Source organism: Ranitomeya imitator, chromosome 1 (genome assembly GCF_032444005.1).
Source record: "Ranitomeya imitator isolate aRanImi1 chromosome 1, aRanImi1.pri, whole genome shotgun sequence".
Lineage (NCBI taxonomy): Eukaryota > Metazoa > Chordata > Amphibia > Anura > Dendrobatidae > Ranitomeya > Ranitomeya imitator.
The window spans coordinates 837126942-837146225 of record NC_091282.1 but is presented as its reverse complement, the minus strand read 5'-3'; the positions used below and the strand labels follow the sequence as shown (position 1 = coordinate 837146225).

General features: G+C 42.0%; 1 protein-coding gene across 2 annotated transcripts in view; it reads right to left on the bottom strand.

Annotated features, from left to right (window-relative positions):
• Positions 1 to 19284, bottom strand: part of BTBD2 (BTB domain containing 2) — a 133397-nt gene that overhangs the window by 66016 nt on the left and 48097 nt on the right. The window contains exon 2 of one of the 2 annotated variants that reach the window (XM_069740647.1): positions 18920 to 19039. The exons of the other annotated variant lie outside the window; for it this stretch is intronic. Coding sequence (XP_069596748.1) covers positions 18920 to 19039 — 120 coding nt within the window. The remainder of the gene's footprint in view (positions 1 to 18919; positions 19040 to 19284) is intronic. 2 annotated transcript variants of the gene reach the window in all.

Below are 19284 nucleotides of genomic sequence, written 5' to 3'. Positions count from 1 at the left end.
CAACAATGTAATTTACCTCAGGAACACAAAAATACTTTGTTAGGGATTGACAGGTGGAACATTTGAAGCCACACACCGATACTTCACTGCAGCAAGTCCATTATCAAATCTGCATGCATTACATGTGAATTTGACCCATACTAATGTGAAGGTAAAACATTCAATGTGTGAACATGCACTATATCAATTAGTCAAACGGCTTCCATTCATGAAGACGCCAAAAGGTGACACACATAACCCAATGACTCATTGTGAGATACGTGAGGTTTTGTTGATGTTTTTATTGTTTAAATGGAATCTGTCAGAAGGATTCCTTCCCCCCCCCCCCTCAAATTATTTGTATATGTAGCTCCTTCACAGACAAGTCCAGCAACACCTTTACATGGCCAGTATGCTCCTCCGTTAAGGAGAAGTTAGGGTATGAATTGATATGTAAATGATGCTGTAGCTCTGAAGCCTCTGTCACTCCAGCTCTATTCCCCACCCTATTCTTCTTGACTGACAGCCTCTGTGTTGTGCGACATTAGGTAACAGAGTCATCAGTGAAGCAGGCGGACGCAGCACAGGGCAGGGAATAGAGCTGGAGTGACAGAGGCGTAAAAATCTAATATATCCATATACATATCAATTCATACCCTGAATTCTCAGTAACTGAGAAACCTACTGGCTATATAAAGATATTGCTTGACTTGTTTTTCAAGACGCTACATGCTGATATAGTATGGGGGGTGAGGGGTATAATATCCTGTTGAGAGATTCCCTTTAATCTCAATGGAAATTAAAAAAAAAAAAGATAAAGAAAAGAAACAGACATATCTATCTCAAGCAGTTTGGAAATGTGTGCAAGGCTGAAACCTATCCATCTGATATATACCGTATCTATTATATTAGATTAGTAAGCACAAAGCACCAGCCCATTTCCCCTACAACCAGGATGGGCAACACTCCAAAGATACTAGATACATACCACTAATAGAGTTATTAAACTCCACATAGTAAAGAAGCGTTTTAAATTTAAACAAATAACTTTATTAACATGTAAAAACCACATACACTTAAAAAATGCCTCACAATCAAAATTAGTGAAAAGCAGACAGAGGTCAGCTCACGAATCGGCAGAACACATACATCTTATGGTATCGTACATATGTCATATGTTACCTCAAAATTGGTAGGGCCACGCAATGTAAATAGTTTTAAAAACCGGTACAGGTAGGGCACTGTCTGCGACTATCAAAAAAATGTCAAAGCACACTGTATACTCCTGTCCCCTTACCACAAATGGAGAGATACAATTACTCCCCCATTTCAAGGGCAATTGCCCAGTGTTAAATCTGGCATGGATAGACCTTATATCCGTATTGAAACGCTAATCCAATCACCAGGGATAGCCCATATAACCTGCATGTATCGCCAGTATCAGTATAAGGAAAGTACAAAGCTGCCAAGAAAATCCCCAGACAAACCCCTATTGCATCTCCCGTACGGCCCACACATGAACACAATCAGAACACAATCACAAACGCGCGTTTCGCATCTGCTTCCTCTTGGGGGCCCCCAAGAGGAAGCAGATGCGAAACGCGCGTCGGGGTTGACGGAGGTTCAGCGTGCCACGAGGCTAGGATTACGGCAAACACCGAGAGGTAATATGTATGAGATCAGATTCTGATCTCCTGATTGTGTTCATGTGTGGGCCGTACGGGAGATGCAATAGGGGTTTGTCTGGGGATTTTCTTGGCAGCTTTGTACTTTCCTTATACTGATACTGGCGATACATGCAGGTTATATGGGCTATCCCTGGTGATTGGATTAGCGTTTCAATACGGATATAAGGTCTATCCATGCCAGATTTAACACTGGGCAATTGCCCTTGAAATGGGGGAGTAATTGTATCTCTCCATTTGTGGTAAGGGGACAGGAGTATACAGTGTGCTTTGACATTTTTTTGATAGTCGCAGACAGTGCCCTACCTGTACCGGTATTTTAAAACTATTTACATTGCGTGGCCCTACCAATTTTGAGGTAACATATGACATATGTACGATACCATAAGATGTATGTGTTCTGCCGATTCGTGAGCTGACCTCTGTCTGGTTTTCACTAATTTTGATTGTGAGGCATTTTTTAAGTGTATGTGGTTTTTACATGTTAATAAAGTTATTTGTTTAAATTTAAAACGCTTCTTTACTATGTGGAGTTTAATAACTCTATTAGTGGTATGTATCTATTATATTAGATGTACATTATGATGATAGAGAACCTTCTCACATAACAGGATGAGGTTAAGGTGTGGTGAACCATGAGACACTGGCATAATCAGAGTTCAAAAAAGAATTGTAAAATCTGCAGACTATGGGTTAATCAAAACATATTATAAGGAGTTCCAATATGCTATTGTTCAATTCAAAAGCTCATTTTGTATCATTTTTAGTATTTTACAGACCTTGGCTCCAAAGTAGTTATCTATGGGAAGGTTCAAGATTTTAGCCACCTGTTTTTGTCGTGTGTGTGTGTGTGTGTGTGTGTAACATGTTTTTCTTTGCTACGATGGAGGTCAACACCAACACCCTAGCATGGTCAAATGATTGGAAGCATAACATACTATGATGCATTTTAACCCCTTAGTTGACTGAGCCAAATTTTACAAATCTGACCAGTGTCAATTTTTGTGGTAATAACTCTGGAACGCTTCAACAAATCCCAGTGATTTTGAGATTTTAGGAGGTTTAAAAATGTAGCAGTAATTTTTCATTTTTTCGAGGAAATGTAAAAAATGTATATTTTAGGGACCTATCCATGTTTGAAGTGCCTTTAAGGGTCACATATATTGGGAAACCCCCAAAAGTGATATTTTAGAGACAGCGCCCCCTGACATATTGAAAACTGCTGTCAGGTAGTTTATTAACCCTTCAGGTGATTTTCAGGAATTAATGCAAAGTGGCATGACAGAAATGAAAATGTGTATTTTTACCACCTAAATGCCTCTAACTTCTGAACAGGTTACAACAGCCGGCTATGTGGTCATGAATTACCATGGCAAACATCAGGACCACACAATCATGATCGGAGGGCACTAATTGGGATAAAGAGGAAGCCCCCACACTCTGTTAACCACTTATAATGTAGTCACTATTGACAGCAGCATCTAAGGGGTTAAACAGATTTGGACAGTGGAAACACTTATCATGGCTTATACAGCAAGTGCCCCCCTCCCCCGAGGAAGCCCATGCGAAACGCGCGTTGGGGCTGTTGTCCATTGTTATACGTGACCAAACACAGGCTATTATGGGTGAGATTACCTTCTGTGCATTTATATGTATACTGAATTGACTTTGCTGCACAACAGATTTGTGAGACTAATTTTTAAAATAGTTTTCTATCTGCATATATAATTATTCGATTGGGTGAATACCTCTTCATTATATGCACATTTTATTAGCACATTGATTATCTCGGTCCCTTGGCTTGCACAAGGAGACCAATGTCTATAGCTTTAGATTGATACTTTATACTAGGAATGTGTTTTGATCTACCCCGTACCTGATACTTTTAATGTGTGGAACCGCACAATGGTTTATTTTTGACACCATGCGCCACTTGTCCTATGCCTTACCTGTGATTCAGTGTTTATTATTGTTACATTAATCTTGTGAAATAAAAATTGTTATCTTTTATACATTGGGAATTTTGTACTCTATGGTTCTTGCAGGTTGAAAGCAAGTTGTCAGCTATAGTGTACAGCCGACAGCTGCTGGATTGTCACCTGTATGGGGATGATAGTCTCTTGTATCTCAGGTCAGTTAAAAGACGTAATGGCTGTCATTAAGGGGTTAATTGCCGTATTTACACACAATATAACAGACTCTCCCTCCAATTTTGAAATAAGCTCCACATCTCTGCTTATTTTTTTGTCATCCAGGAGAACATCAGAAACCTGAACAATTATTATTAATATTATTATTATTTTTTTTTTACAAACGGGAAGCAAAGAATCTGACATTAAATGGGGATTCATTCAGGGACCCCCCTCCCCATCATGTCTGCATTGACTAAAACAGATGGTGACTTGGGACAGGGTGAGTACTGGCCATCATCTTGTTGCAGTGAATTTGTGTTCAGTGTGCTCAAGGATTAGAGCACGGGAATATCAACGTATACAGGTAGTGTTTAATAACCTAATTCTTCAGAAAGGGCAAGGAGGTCCTAATACAATACTTCCCCAGAATACGACTAGCTACCTCATAGGAGGGGTCATAGGCTCACTAAGTGGTAAGGAACATTTGAGTGGGTGACCCACAGAAAGCAAGTGCTGTAGACACTGAAGAAAAATTAGGGGGCATGGGCAATAGATTGCTTAACCCCTTCATGACCACAGTACGTCTTTTTACTGACCTGAGATATAAGAGACTAGCATCCTCATACAGGTGACAATCCAGCAGCTGTCGGCTGTCCACTATAGCTGACAACTTGCTGCCTCAGCCATAATCAGTGTTGGCAAAGTCCATATCTGTTTAACCCCTTAGATGCTGCTGTCAAAATTGACATATTAATGTTTAACAGAGTGTGGGGGCTTCCGATTTAACCTCATCGGCACCCAGAGATCATGATTGTGTGGTCCTGATGTTTGCCATGGCAATTCACGAGCAAATAGCGGCCTTAGAGTCTGCCGGCTGTTGTAACCTGTTCAGAAGTTACCAACATTTAAGTGGTAAAAATACACTTTTCGGTTTCTGTTATGCCACTTTGCATTAATTCCAAAAAAGCATCTGAGGGGTTAATAAACTACCTGACAGCAGTTTTCAGTATGTGGAGGGGTGCAGTTTTTAAAATGGTATCACTTTCGGGGGGAGAGGGGGTTTCCAATATATACGACCCCCAAAGTTACTTCAAACCTGGCTAGGTCCTTCAAAAAAAAAAAAAAAAAAAAAACATTTTGTAAATTTAACAAAATAAAATTAACATTTTACAAACGGTGCTGATGAAAAGCAGGCATGTGGGATTACGGTAGTTATTTATTCATGCTTTTCTGTGGTATGGCTATCTGGATTGAAGGAATAATCATTCAAAGTTTGAAAATTGCACTTTTTTTTTACATTGTCTAATGTTTGATGTCGAATGTTTGATTTTTTTTCTAAAAAAAAAAATATCAACCTAAATTCATTATTCAAAAAAAACCATCTCAGAATCACTGGGTTACGTTGAAGCGTTCCAGAGTGATTACCACAAAGTGACACTGGTCAGATTTAAAAAAAAAAAAAAAAAGTGGCCCGGTCACTAAGGGGTTAAATGAAAGTGCTAAAGAGGCAGGAAATCGCACAGAGAATGAATGTTTAGAGGTGCAAAAAAAACTCTGAATAGTCAATGGGCCACCTGAACCCTGTAAGAACACATGGCTCCTAGAAAACCATGAAGTGCAAGACAGCAAAATTATGGCCTGGACAGATATGAAAGGATTATGTTATGTGGCAGCACAGAACAATTTTGCAATAACAGTGAAAAATGTCCAGAAAGGAAATAAGACCAGCTCCCTCTACTGCGCTTAACTGGAGCCTCAAGGACAGTAATGGCTTTTACATTGGCGATCAATCCTTTACAGGCTTCCCACAAGGCTGCCAGGAAAATGATGAACAGCGCACAAATACCCCTATGCAGTGGTGCTTGGAAGTTTGGGAACCCTTCAGAATTTGATGTATTTCTGCATTAATTGACCTACAATTACATCACAAGTCCTAGAAGTAGATCGAGAACCGACTGAAACAAACGAGTCGTACAGGTAGCCCCTGACAAAAACTGATGCGAAACACGAGCCAGGTGCGTTTTTTTCTGGAGGAGAACGTACCAATACCCCTGTTTATGCACTTGATCTTTATAATCCCTCCTTTCATGCTTATATATTGTAAGCTTTGGGCTTTTGACCCTCTTTGAGCCTCCATCTCTAATGCAGACACAGAATTGGATAATGCTCCAATTCAGGTTAAATGTTTGTACTTATGGTACCTCTTGGTCACTCATTTTCTGAGACTTTACATACTTCGCTAGGGGATTATTTTTGGGTCTGTGGCATTGTAGGTTTTTATGCTCGATGCATGTATGAAGAGATTTTTTTTTTATTTCTACTTAATTAGAACAACCTATTCTTTTCAAGAACGTTTGTCAAGGCAGACAACATGGCTGTGTGCTGTATTTCACTTATGGCAATAGGACAATGAAAAATTGCAATTTAGTTGTGTGCCAATGCATACATACATGTGTATCTATACATGTTCTATAGAGCTGCGATTGTGCCTGATGTAAGGCACGCATAGATCTCCTCGATGCTATGAAGTTGCCGGTGCACAGGTTTCATGTGGATGTTAATGCCAGAGGAGGTATGGACCCCTGAAGTTACCAAGTTTAGATACAATATATTTAAAGACTAATTGAGCTCTTTCTGCCTAGTATTTGGCCAATACAGAATTATTCACACTTGCGGCCAAATTTATTTTTGTCTCATTATAGTAAAAGAAAACAATTCCCTTAAAAAAAAAAAAAAAACAACACAGATCTATCATATGACTGACATAATGGCTCTCAATGACTAGATCATAAGGTCCTTTTGGTTTTGAGCAGGGTGTTTTGAATAAGCAGATTTAGTGCAGAACTGCAGCAGGTTTTTCTGCAGCAGAAACGCTGCAGATCCGCACTGTGATTTACAGTACAATGTAAAAAAAAAAAAGCTGTGCACATGGTGCAGAAAAATCTGCGCAGAAACGCTGCAGATTTCAAAGAAGTGCATGTCACTTCTTTTGTGCAGTTCTGCAGCGTTTCTGCACCCTTCCATTATAGAAATCCGCAGTGGTAAAATCTGCACAAAAAACGCACCTGCGGATTCTGCCAGGAGATGCAGATTTAGCGCAGAAAATTTTGCACCACACTTCCTACGTGTGCACATAGCCTAAGGCTGTGTGCACACGATGCGTTTTTTTTCGCGAGTTTTCCCGATAAAAACGCTATAAGGCTTTGTGCATACGATGCGGATTTTGCCGCGGATCCGCAGCGGATTTGACCGCTGCGGATCCGCAGCAGTTTTCCATGCGGCGTACAGTACAATGTAACCCTATGGAAAACAAAATCCGCAGTGCACACGATGCAGAAAAATCTGCGGAAAAAAAGAAGGCGCATGTCACTTCTTTCTGCGGATTCCGCAGCGGATTTCAACTTGCACCAATAGGAAAGTGCAGTTGAAAACCTGCAGAGGAATCCGCAGAAGAAACTGCACACAAATCCGCAGTGAAAACCGCAGCGGTTTTGCACTGCGGATTTTCCAAATCCGCGTCAAAATCCGCATCATGTGCACATACCCTAAAAGCGCAAAAAACCCACATACAATAAGCATCCCATCATTTAGAATGAATTCCGCATGTTTTGTGCACATGATGCGGTCTTTTCCGTGAAAAAAACGCATCGCGGTAAAAACCACAGCATGTTCATTAATTTTGCGTTTTTTTTTGCGGATTTCCCACTACAAAATGCATTGGGAAATGTCCGGAAAAAAAACGCGGCAAAACCGCATGCAGATTTCTTGCGGATTTCTTGCAGAAAAGATCAGGTTTTTCTCAGGAATTTTCTGCGAGAAATCCTGAACGTGTGCACATAGCCTAAGACTCGCCAAATGCTGTGATTTTTCTTACTGAGGAAAATTACAAGACAGAGCGCTCAAGCATCTAGCATTGTACAGTCAGGTTACACAATTTTGGTTAAATAAATAAGGCAGCACACTGCAGCGCTAGAACATACAAACTTGAAATACGAAATTTGAACTGCATTACTGCACTAGAAATATGAAAAATGAGAGCGTTTAGCGCATAAAAATGGCCAATTTTATGTGTACCTGGTAGCCACTTTACGGCATCTCTCTTATACCAGGTCCTACGCTTGCCTTACCTCGCTGAGAATAAACGTCTACATCTGAATGGGTACATGTGAAACCTCTTCCTAGACTAAAATTCTCTCTCTCTATGGAGGGGTATTGGACCTGCTGTAATTAAAACACCTGTGGCTAGAAGGCGGAGTGCACGATCAGAAGGCTAGAGAATACATTTCAAAAACCTGACCTGCACATCCAAACATAGACTAAGTGTGAACAGGTGCTGAACCTAGAGTCGCCAACTCGTATCTAGTTAAATAAATAAGGCAGCACACTGCAGCGCTAGAACATACAAACTTGAAATACGAAATTTGAACTGCATTACTGCACTAGAAATATGAAAAATGAGAGCGTTTAGCGCATAAAAATGGCCAATTTTATGTGTACCTGGTAACCACTTTACGGCATCTCTCTTATACCAGGTCCTACGCTTGCCTTACCTCGCTGAGAATAAACGTCTACATCTGAATGGGTACATGTGAAACCTCTTCCTAGACTAAAATTCTCTCTCTCTATGGAGGGGTATTGGACCTGCTGTAATTAAAACACCTGTGGCTAGAAGGCGGAGTGCACGATCAGAAGGCTAGAGAATACATTTCAAAAACCTGACCTGCACATCCAAAAAACGGATTAGTTTCTAAATTTACACAGCCAACCAATTCCTACCTGTGGACAATTGTGTAAATTTAGAAACTAATCCGCAGCATTGCACGCTTGGCGATTCCAAGCGCTGTGGATTAGACAGGGGTGGAAAGAGATGATTTGCATAGCTCCGCCTACTGCAAAGGATTCTGGGTAAACCTGCTATTCTTTGTATTATGCTGCTTGCAAGTACTTTCCGTTTCAGGAAAGCATCCACTATGTATTTCCTTTAAGTAGAGGGCTTTTCGGTCTCTTTCGTCCCGCTACATTTAGCCCAACTTGGGTCTCTCCCTAAGGTGGCTAGCATATATGTATCGCTTGCTCACCGAGCCCCACTCCATACAGCCAACCAATTCCAGCCCTGTGCTGATGAGGGCCTAAAGCCCGAAACACGTGTCCACAGGTAGGAATTGGTTGGCTGTGTAAATTTAGTAACTAATCCGCAGCATTGCACGCTTGGCGATTCCAAGCGCTGTGGATTAGACAGGGGTGGAAAGAGATGATTTGCATAGCTCCGCCTACTGCAAAGGATTCTGGGTAAACTTGCTATTCTTTGTATTATGCTGCTTGCAAGTACTTTCCGTTTCAGGAAAGCATCCACTATGTATTGCTGAATCATAAGAGCAAAGTAAGGAAAGGGACAGCAGTGCTGAATAAATCACAAGACAGGCACCGACAGCAGCACACAGACCACACTGACTAATAGTCTACCTGATTGCCACCATCTTTTGCATTTACTTATTTACTTATACAGGGGCCTCTCACTAAATTAGAATATCATCTAAGGCCATGTGCACACGTCAGGATTTCTTGCAGAAATGTCTTGAAGAAAACAGGACATTTTCTGCAAGAAATCCGCCTACATTTTTTTCCCGGAGCTTTCCCAATGCATTATATAGTGGGAAAACCGTGGAAAAAAAACGCAAAATTAATGAACATGCTGCTTTTTTTTTACCGCGGAAAAAAATGCATCATGTGCACAAAAATTGCAGAATGCATTCTAAAATGATAAAAAAAAGCATACATATGCATCCTAAGCGAAAAAGCGCGAAAAATCCGCGAAAAAAACGCAACGCGTGCACACAGCCTAAAAGTTAATTTCAGTTCTTCAATGCAAAAAGTGAAACTCATTAGATAGAGTAATTACAAACAGAGTGATCTATTTCAAGTGTTTATTTCTGTTAATTAGAATACTTTATAACACCAGCTTGAAAAATGATTTTAAAATCCAAAATGTTGGCCTACTGAAACGTATGTTCAGTAAATGCACTCAATACTTGGTCGGGGCTCCTTTTGCATCAATTACTGCATCAGCCCGGTGTGGCATTGAGGCGATCATCCTGTGGCACTGCTGAGGTGTTATGGAAGCCCAGGTTGCTTTGATAGCAGCCTTCAGCTCGTCTGTATTGTTGGGTCTGGTGTATCATCTTCTTCTTGACAATTCCCCATAGATTTTCTTTGGGGTTAAGGTCAGGCGAGTTTGCTGGCCAATCAAGCACAGTGATACTGATGTTTTTAAACCAGGTATTGGTACTTTTGGCAGTGTGGACATGTGCCAAATCCTGCTGGAGAATGAAATTTACATTTCCAAAAAGTTTTTCGGCAGAGGGAAGTAGGAAGTGCTTTAAAATTTCCAGGTAGACAGCTGCGCTGACTTTGGTCTTGATAAAACACAGTGGACCTACACCAGCAGATGACATGGCTCCCCAAACCATCACGGATTGTGGAAACTTCACACTAGACCTCAAGCAGCTTGGATGCCGAGATCTCAATCTGTGCATGCGCCACCCCGGCAGCCATTTTCCCGGAGTCCACTGCATAGTAAGCCATGTAAGTGCGGGGGTTCTCGGCTTTCACAAAATGTCGGCAGAGCCCCCGCATCACCGGACACCCGCAGCGGCGCACATCCGAACACCCCCTCATCCCAGCCTGCAGCAACACTCTGCTCTTGTCTCCTTCATCAGTGACCTTGGGACCACGCTTAGCTGCAGCCACTACCCATGGTAAGCAATAAGATGCATGGATTATAAGCACCACCGTTTTATTAAAAAAAAGTTTTTTTTATCCATTTTTCTCCTCAAAATTTGGGGTGAGTCTTATAAACTGCAAAATACGGTACAATGAAAAGGGACTCCAGTGCTTGCTGGGCAATCTGGCAGGTCACAAACTGCTAGATGACGACCCGAGTGGCATCGGGAACTGTTGAAAATGATATCAGGGAACTTAAATTAGTGATGCCACTCAGTTCGTGAAAAAATATACGGTATATAAAAAGAAAAAAAAACACTTGAGTAGTGTGTTAAATTGCAGAAGGAATAAAATGTGATTTTTCTCCCCAACGATCCCAGATATAAAACTTAAAAGGGTTGTCTACTACTAGGACAAACCCTTTTTGAACTCAAACCCTTTTTGAACTAAATGTTTGGCCCCAATAAAAAACTATATTCCCCTCCCATGCTGGCGTAGTTCCAGGCACTCGTGGTCCCGGAGTTCTCTTGCAATGTTGTTGTGACATCTGAAGCCCGGTGACCTTTCAGTGCTGGCGCCACTGTCTCTGCTTTCTTATGCAGGCTTTCTCTTCATCAATCAGTTTGGCGAAAAGTTTGAAAATTTTGCAATTTTTTAATTTTTTGTGCCCTTAAATCAGATCTTTATTAACCCCTTCATGACCCGGCCTATTTTGACCTTAAAGACCTTGCCGTTTTTTGCAATTCTGACCAGTGTCCCTTTATGAGGTAATAACTCAGGAACGCTTCAACGGATCCTAGCGGTTCTGAGACTGTTTTTTCGTGACATATTGGGCGTCATGTTAGTGGTAAATTTAGGTCAATAAATTCTGCGTTTATTTGTGATAAAAACGGAAATTTGGCGAAAATTTTTAAAATTTTGCAATTTTCACATTTTGAATTTTTATTCTGTTAAACCAGAGAGTTACGTGACACAAAATAGTTAATAAATAACATTTCCCACATGTATACTTTACATCAGCACAATTTTGGAAACAAATTTTTTTTTTTGCTAGGAAGTTATAAGGGTTAAAATTTGACCAGTGATTTCTCATTTTTACAATGAAATTTACAAAACCATTTTTTTTAGGGACCACCTCACATTTGAAGTCAGTTTGAGGGGTCTATATGGCTGAAAATACCCAAAAGTGACACCATTCTAAAAAAATGCACCCCTCAAGGTACTCAAAACCACATTCCAGAAGTTTATTAACCCTTCAGGTACTTCACAGCAGCAGAAGCAACATGGAAGGAAAAGATGAACATTTAACTTTTTAGTCACAAAACTTATTTTTGAGCAACAATTTTTTTATTTTCCCAATGGTAAAAGGAGAAACTGAACCACGAAAGTTGTTGTCCAATTTGTCCTGAGTACGCTGATACCTCATATGTGGGGGTAAACCACTGTTTGGGCGCACGGCAGGGCTTGGAAGGGAAGGAGCGCCATTTGACTTTTTGAATTAAAAATTGGCTCCACTCTTTAGCGGACACCATGTCACGTTTGGAGAGCCCCCGTGTGCCTAAAAATTGTAGCTCCCCCACAAGTGACCCCATTTTGGAAACTAGACGCCCCAAGGAACTTATCTAGATGCATATTGAGCACTTTGAACCCCCAGGTGCTTCACAAATTGATCCGTAAAAATGAAAAAGTACTTTTTTTTCACAAAGAAAATTCTTTTAGCCTCAATTTTTTCATTTTCACATGGGCAACAGGATAAAATGGATCCTAAAATTTGTTGGGCAATTTCTCCTGAGTACACCGATACCTCACATGTGGGGGTAAACCACTGTTTGGGCACATGGTAAGGCTCGGAAGGGAAGGAGCGCCATTTGACTTTTTGAATGGAAAATTAGCTCCAATTGTTAGCGGACACCATGTCGCGTTTGGAGAGCCCCTGTGTGCCTAAACATTGGAGCTCCCCCACAAGTGACCCCATTTTGGAAACTAGACCCCCCAAGGAACTTATCTAGATGCATATTGAGCACTTTAAACCCCCAGGTGCTTCACAGAAGTTTATAACGCAGAGCCATGAAAATAAAAAATAATTTTTCTTTCCTCAAAAATGATTTTTAGCCTGGAATTTCCTATTTTGCCAAGGGTAATAGGAGAAATTGGACCCCAAATGTTGTTGTCCAGTTTGTCCTGAGTACGCTGATACCCCATATGTGGGGGTAAACCACTATTTGGGCGCACGGCAGGGCTCGGAAGGGAAGGCACGCCATTTGGCTTTTTAAATGGAAAATTAGCTCCAATCATTAGTGGACATCATGTCACGTTTGGAGAGCCCCTGTGTGCCTAAACATTGGAGATCCCCCACAAATGACCCAATTTTGGAAACTAGACCCCCAAAGGAACTAATCTAGATGTGTGGTGAGAACTTTGAACCCCCAAGTGCTTCACAGAAGTTTATAACGCAGAGCCATGAAAAAAAAAAAAAAAATTATTTTCTCAAAAATGATCTTTTAGCCTGCAATCACTCTCATGACGACATCCAGGTTATCATGAGAGTGATAGAGGAGCAGTGCATGTCAGGAAGTATTGCCTTTATACACTTGCTTTGGCAAAACTGATGTGTACTTGGTCCTGCCAATAAAGCTTCTTTGAATCTATAATAATTATATATATATATATATATATATATATATATATATATATATATATATATATATATATATTTATTATATAGTGTGTGTATATATATATATATGTATATAATATAACGCTGGGAGCGTCACTCTGTCCGAAGCCTTTATAGACTGCGCAAGCGCCGGCGCAGTCCGGCCCCCACAGAGTGACGCTCCCAAGAGATCGCGGTATGCGTAAACACTGAACGCACACCACGATCTCCACCGGAGAGGCAGGGACCGTGGACGCGCCAGGAAGGTGAGTATATTCACCTGTCCCCCGTTCCAGCGCTGCGTGCGGCTCCGTCTCCCGGGTCCTCTGCTGTGACGTTCACAGTTCAGAGGGCGCGATGACTCGCTTAACCCCTTTACCCCCAAGGGTGGTTTGCACGTTAATGACCGGGCCAATTTTTACAATTCTGACCACTGTCCCTTTATGAGGTTATAACTCTGGAACGCTTCAACGGATCCCAGTGAATCTGACATTTTCTCGTGACATATTGTACTTCATGACAATGGTAAAATTTTTTGATAGTACCTGCGTTTATTTGTGAAAAAAACGGAAATTTGGCGAAAATTATGAAAATTTCGCAATTTTCCAACTTTGAATTTTTATGCAATTAAATCACAGAGATATGTCACACAAAATACTTAATAAGTAACATTTCCCACATGTCTACTTTACATCAGCACAATTTTGGAACCAAAATTTTTTTTTGTTAGGGAGTTATAAGGGTGAAAAGTTGACCAGCAATTTCTCATTTCTACAACACCATTTTTTTTTTTTTAGGGACCACATCTCATTTGAAGTCATTTTGAGGGGTCTATATGATAGAAAATACCCAAGTGTGACACCATTCTAAAAACTACACCCCTCAAGGTGCTCAAAACCACATTCAAGAAGTTTATTAACCCTTCTGGTGCTTCACAGGAATTTTTTGAATGTTTAAATAAAAATGAACATTTAACTTTTTTTCACAAAAAAATTAATTCAGCTCCAATTTGTTTTATTTTCCCAAGGGTAACAGGAGAAATTTGACCCCAAAAGTTGTTGTCCAGTTTCTCCTGAGTACGCTGATACCCCATATGTGGGGGTAAACCACTGTTTGGGCACATGCCGGGGCTCGGAAGTGAAGTAGTGACGTTTTGAAATGCAGACTTTGATGGAATGCTATGCGGGCGTCACGTTGCGTTTGCAGAGCCCCTGATGTGGCTAAACAGTAGAAACCCCCCACAAGTGACCCCATTTTGGAAACTAGACCCCCAAAGGAACTAATTTAGATGTTTGGTGAGGACTTTGAACCCCCAAGTGCTTCACAGACGTTTACAACGCAGAGCCGTGAAAATAAAAAATCATTTTTCTTTCCTCAAAAATGATGTTTTAGCAAGCATTTTTTTATTTTCACAAGGGTAACAGGAGAAATTGGACCCCAGTAATTGTTGCGCAGTTTGTCCTGAGTATGCTGATACCCCATATGTGGGGGTAAACCACTGTTTGGGCGCACGTCGGGGCTCGGAAGTGAGGGAGCACCATTTGACTTTTTGAATACAAGATTGGCTGGAATCAATGGTGGCGCCATGTTGTGTTTGGAGACCCCTGATGTGCCTAAACAGTGGAAATCCCTCAATTTTACCTACAACACTAACCCCAACACACCCCTAACCCTAATCCCAACTGTAGCCATAACCCTAATCACAACCCTAACCCTAAGGCTATGTGCCCACGTTGCGGATTTGTGTGTGATTTTTCAGCATCATTTTTGAAAAATCCACGGGTAAAAGGCACTGCGTTTTACCTGCGGATTTCCAGCGTTTTTTGTGCGGATTTCACCTGTGGATTCCTATTGAGGAACAGGTGTAAAACGCTGCGGAATCCGCACAAAGAATTGACATGCTGCGGAAAATACAACGCAGCGTTTCCGCGCGGTATTTTCCGCACCATGGGCACAGCGGATTTAGTTTTCCATAGGTTTACATGGAACTGTAAACCTGATTGAACACTGCTGCGAATCCGTAGCGGCCAATCCGCTGCGGATCCACAGCCAAATCCGCACCGTGTGCACATAGCCTAATTCTAAAGGTATGTGCACACACTGCGGAAAACGCTGTGGATCCGCAGCAGTTTCCCATGAGTTTACAATTCAATGTAAACCTATGGGAAACAAAAATCGCTGTACACATGCTGCAGAAAAACTGCATGGAGACGCAGCGGTTTACATTCTGCAGCATGTCTCTTCTTTGTGCGGATTCCGCAGCGGTTTTACAACTGCTCCAATAGAAAATCGCAGTTGTAAAACCGCAGTGAAATGCGCAGAAAAACTGCGGTAAATCCGCCCTAGCCCTAACCCTATTCTAACCTTAGTGGGAAAAAAAAAATTCTTTATTTTTTTTTATTGTCCCTACCTATGGGGGTGACAAGGGTGGGGGGTCATTTACTATTTTTTTATTTTGATCACTGTGATATAACCTATCTCAGTGATCAAAATGCACTTTGGAACGAATCTGCCGGATGATGCACGGGGGGGGGGGGGGGGGGGGAGGGGAGAGGGGGGTTGGATCGGAGTGCAGGGGGGTTGGATCGGAGCACAGGGGGGTGATTGGAGCACGGGGGGAGCGGAGCACAGGACGGAGGGGATCCGGAGCAGTGTACCGGACAGATCGGTGGCTTGGGGGGGGCGATCGGTGGGGGCACATTAGTGTTTCCAGCCATGGCCGATGATATTGCAGCATCGGCCATGGCTGGATTGTAATATTTCACCAGTTATAATAGGTGAAATATTACAAATCGCTCTGATTGGCTGTTGAAACTGAAACTGCCAATCAGAGCGATCGTAGCCACGGGGGGGGGTGTGAAGCCACCCCCCCTGGGCTAAACTACCACTCCCCCTGTCCCTGCAGATCGGGTGAAATGGGAGTTAACCCTTTCACCCGATCTGCAGGGACGCGATCTTTCCATGATGCCACATAGGCGTCATGGGTCGGATTGGCACCGACTTTCATGACGCCTATGTGGCGTCAGAGGTCGGGAAGGGGTTAAAGGGAACCTGTCACCCCGTTTTTTGAGATTGAGATATAAATACTGTTAAATAGGGCCTGTGCTGTGCGTTACTATGGTGGTATGTAGTGTACCCTGATTCCCCATGTATGCCGAGAAATACATTACCAAAGTCGGCGTTTTCGCCTGTCAATCAGGCTGGTCTGGTCAGGTGGGCGTGTTCACAGCGTTCTTTTCTTCCCCAGGTTTCCGTTGGTGGCGTAGTGGTGTGCGCATGTCCAAGGTCCGGATTCCCTGTGCCCACGTGAAGACACAGCGCGCGATCTGCGCTGTCATTCCTTTCATCGGTGCGGGCGGCCATCTTCCTGGGGCCGCGCGTGCGCAGATGTAGTGCTCTGCTGCACGGGGCTTCAGGAAAATGGCCGCGGGATGCCGCGCGTGCGCAGAAGAGATCGCGGCGGCCATTTTCCCAAAGCCGCGTAATTTCGTGTGGTACAACAGTTAAAAAAAATGAAAATCCAGCTAACAGTTCCCATATGTCTACTTTACATTTGCATCATTTTTTTTTAAAGAATTTTAGTGTTAGGAAGTTAAAAGGGTTTAAAATTGATCAATTACTCATTTTTCCAACAAAATTTACAAAAAAAAAAAACTTTAGGGACCACATCACATTTCAAGTGACTTTATGGAATATGGAAGGAAAAAATACATTTTTCGGACTATAAAACGCACTTTTTTTTCTTCAAAAATGTGGAGGAAAATGGGCGGTGCGTCTTATTGTCCAGATGTATGGTGGGGTACGGTGTATAGTCTGGCTATGGTGGGGAGGTGGGGGAACGGCACTGGCGGAGCTGCGGGTTACAGGAAGCTGGAGCCAACTCCTGCTGCTAAAGAGAAATGAATATTCACTACATTCCACACCCATGGAGTGAATATTAATTTCTCTTTAATAATAATATCTTGGTATGATTTCCCCCCAACCCCCATCTTAGTTTGCATGGCTCCATCACAATACATTAAAAAAACAAACAAAAACAAAACAAAAACATTACACTCACCTACGCAGCGCTCCCTTGCAGCGTCCTGCTCCGATGCCAGCAACTGCTTTATGCTTGTAAGCAGCGCATGGCAGGGACATCAAGTGCTGCTCACAAGCAGAGGACAGCTGCCGGAATACTCACCGGGACTGTGCACACAAAGAGCAGTGAGTATTTATTGCTCTTCTGTAGCGCGCAGTGTCAGGAACCGGCTTCCTGCTGCTGTACGGTGGTCACGTGTGCTGCTACTTAAGAGAAATGAATATTCATTTTCTCTTAAGTAGCAACACCATGTGACTTAAATATGAGTCAGAGCAAAGGGTCGGAAGTTATGACCATGTGATATTTCAGGTTTTTTTTTTTAAATAAATTTGCAAACTTTACTACATTTCTGTTTTTTTCAGTCGAGTTGGTGTGCAGAGTGTACATTAATGAGGAAAAAAAAATTGAACTTTTTTTGAATTTACCAAATGGCTGCAATGAAAGTGAAAAATTTAAAGGGGTATGAATAATTTCCATACCCACTGTATGCAAATATAGCCTCTATGCAGAAATGCATATACTATGCAATTCTAATATTAAGTTTACTCCTAGTGCAATGAAGATGTAAAGATAGAATCAGATTTCATATACGGTATTTACTTTAAAAATCCATGTCAAAACAGTGCAAGATACAGATATTAAAGTGAGCATTTTACTCTAGCTGGATTTTACTGTTCAACCCTTGCAGATTACATGCGCCGCTACATTTTATGCATTTGCTCTAGAAAAGCATGCACAATCCTATGAAAACGTTATATTTTCTTTAAACGGAAACTGTCACCCTCCAGGACGTTTATGACCTATTAATATGGGCATACAGGTAACAGAAATGTTACACTGGCCCTACCTGTATGCCTCATACTAATGGTCTTGTTGCGGAGAAATGTTACATTCTGTCTTTATGTTAAAGGGAACCTGTCACTCCCCCCCCCCTCCCCTGGCGTTTGTAACTAAAAGAGCCACCTTGTGCAGCACTAATGCTGCATTCTGACAAGGTGGCTCTTTTCGTTATGCTCCCTGCACACGCTGAAATAAACACTTATAAAATGTGCCCCCTCATACCGTGAAATCGCCAGGGAGGTGGGTCTTTCTCCCCTAATTAGATGCAGCACAGCCATCATTCATACCCCTTTGGCGCTGGGCGCCACCTCCTCAGCGTTGTTTGAATCTGTCCCGGAGCCTGCGCTGTTATGTTATCCCGTGGGCATGCGCAGTTAGCGCTGCCCGTCTTCTGACATCATTTGATGTCAGGATGACTATGCCTGTGCGGCCGCGCTGCCCGAGATCCCGCCCCGCAGTGTCTTCTGATTTATTTACACTGTGGGGCTGGGATTCATGGCCATGCGTAGTGCATATCTTTGCCTGTCACTCATCTCCTTCCGCCTTCTTCAGACTGTGCGGCGTCAGCTGATCCCTAATCGCATGCCACGGCCGTGACGACGCACAGTCTATTCCTGGACAACTCCTTTAAATATTTATTTTTACCACTTGATTGGATAAGCAAATCTGATGTTTCACCTCGCACGAAAAGTGTGATGTTCGTGAACTGCCATTTTCTTTTGTGTTTACACACTGCTAAGCACTTCAAGATAAAAGTAGGAAAAAATCAAAGATCCTGCTTCAAATTTTAGAGTTGGATGAAGTATAAAGCTGTCCAAGAACTTACTTCAGCAAAGCAAGGAAAGCAGCAGGTTCAACATCTGGCAATTCAATTTCTGTTGAGGTTGTAGCCATGCCACCATTAAACATGGCATCAAAGACTGCACTTCCCACTGCCAAAACAAACCTAAGAGATACAAAACATGCAGATTAATACACATCCAAAAGAGATTTGCATGTTAAAACTTACTAAAGGAAATCTGGCACACAGATTCCAGTGACTTACTTGGCTACAGTTTTGATAGAATCAATTTCTTCTGCAGCAGATCAAGCAATTCTTTAAATGCTGAGGTCTGTATAACCCCGCCCATACCACTGATAGCCAGCTTTCTGCCTATGCACAGTGCACAAAGATAGCTGCCAATCAGTGGA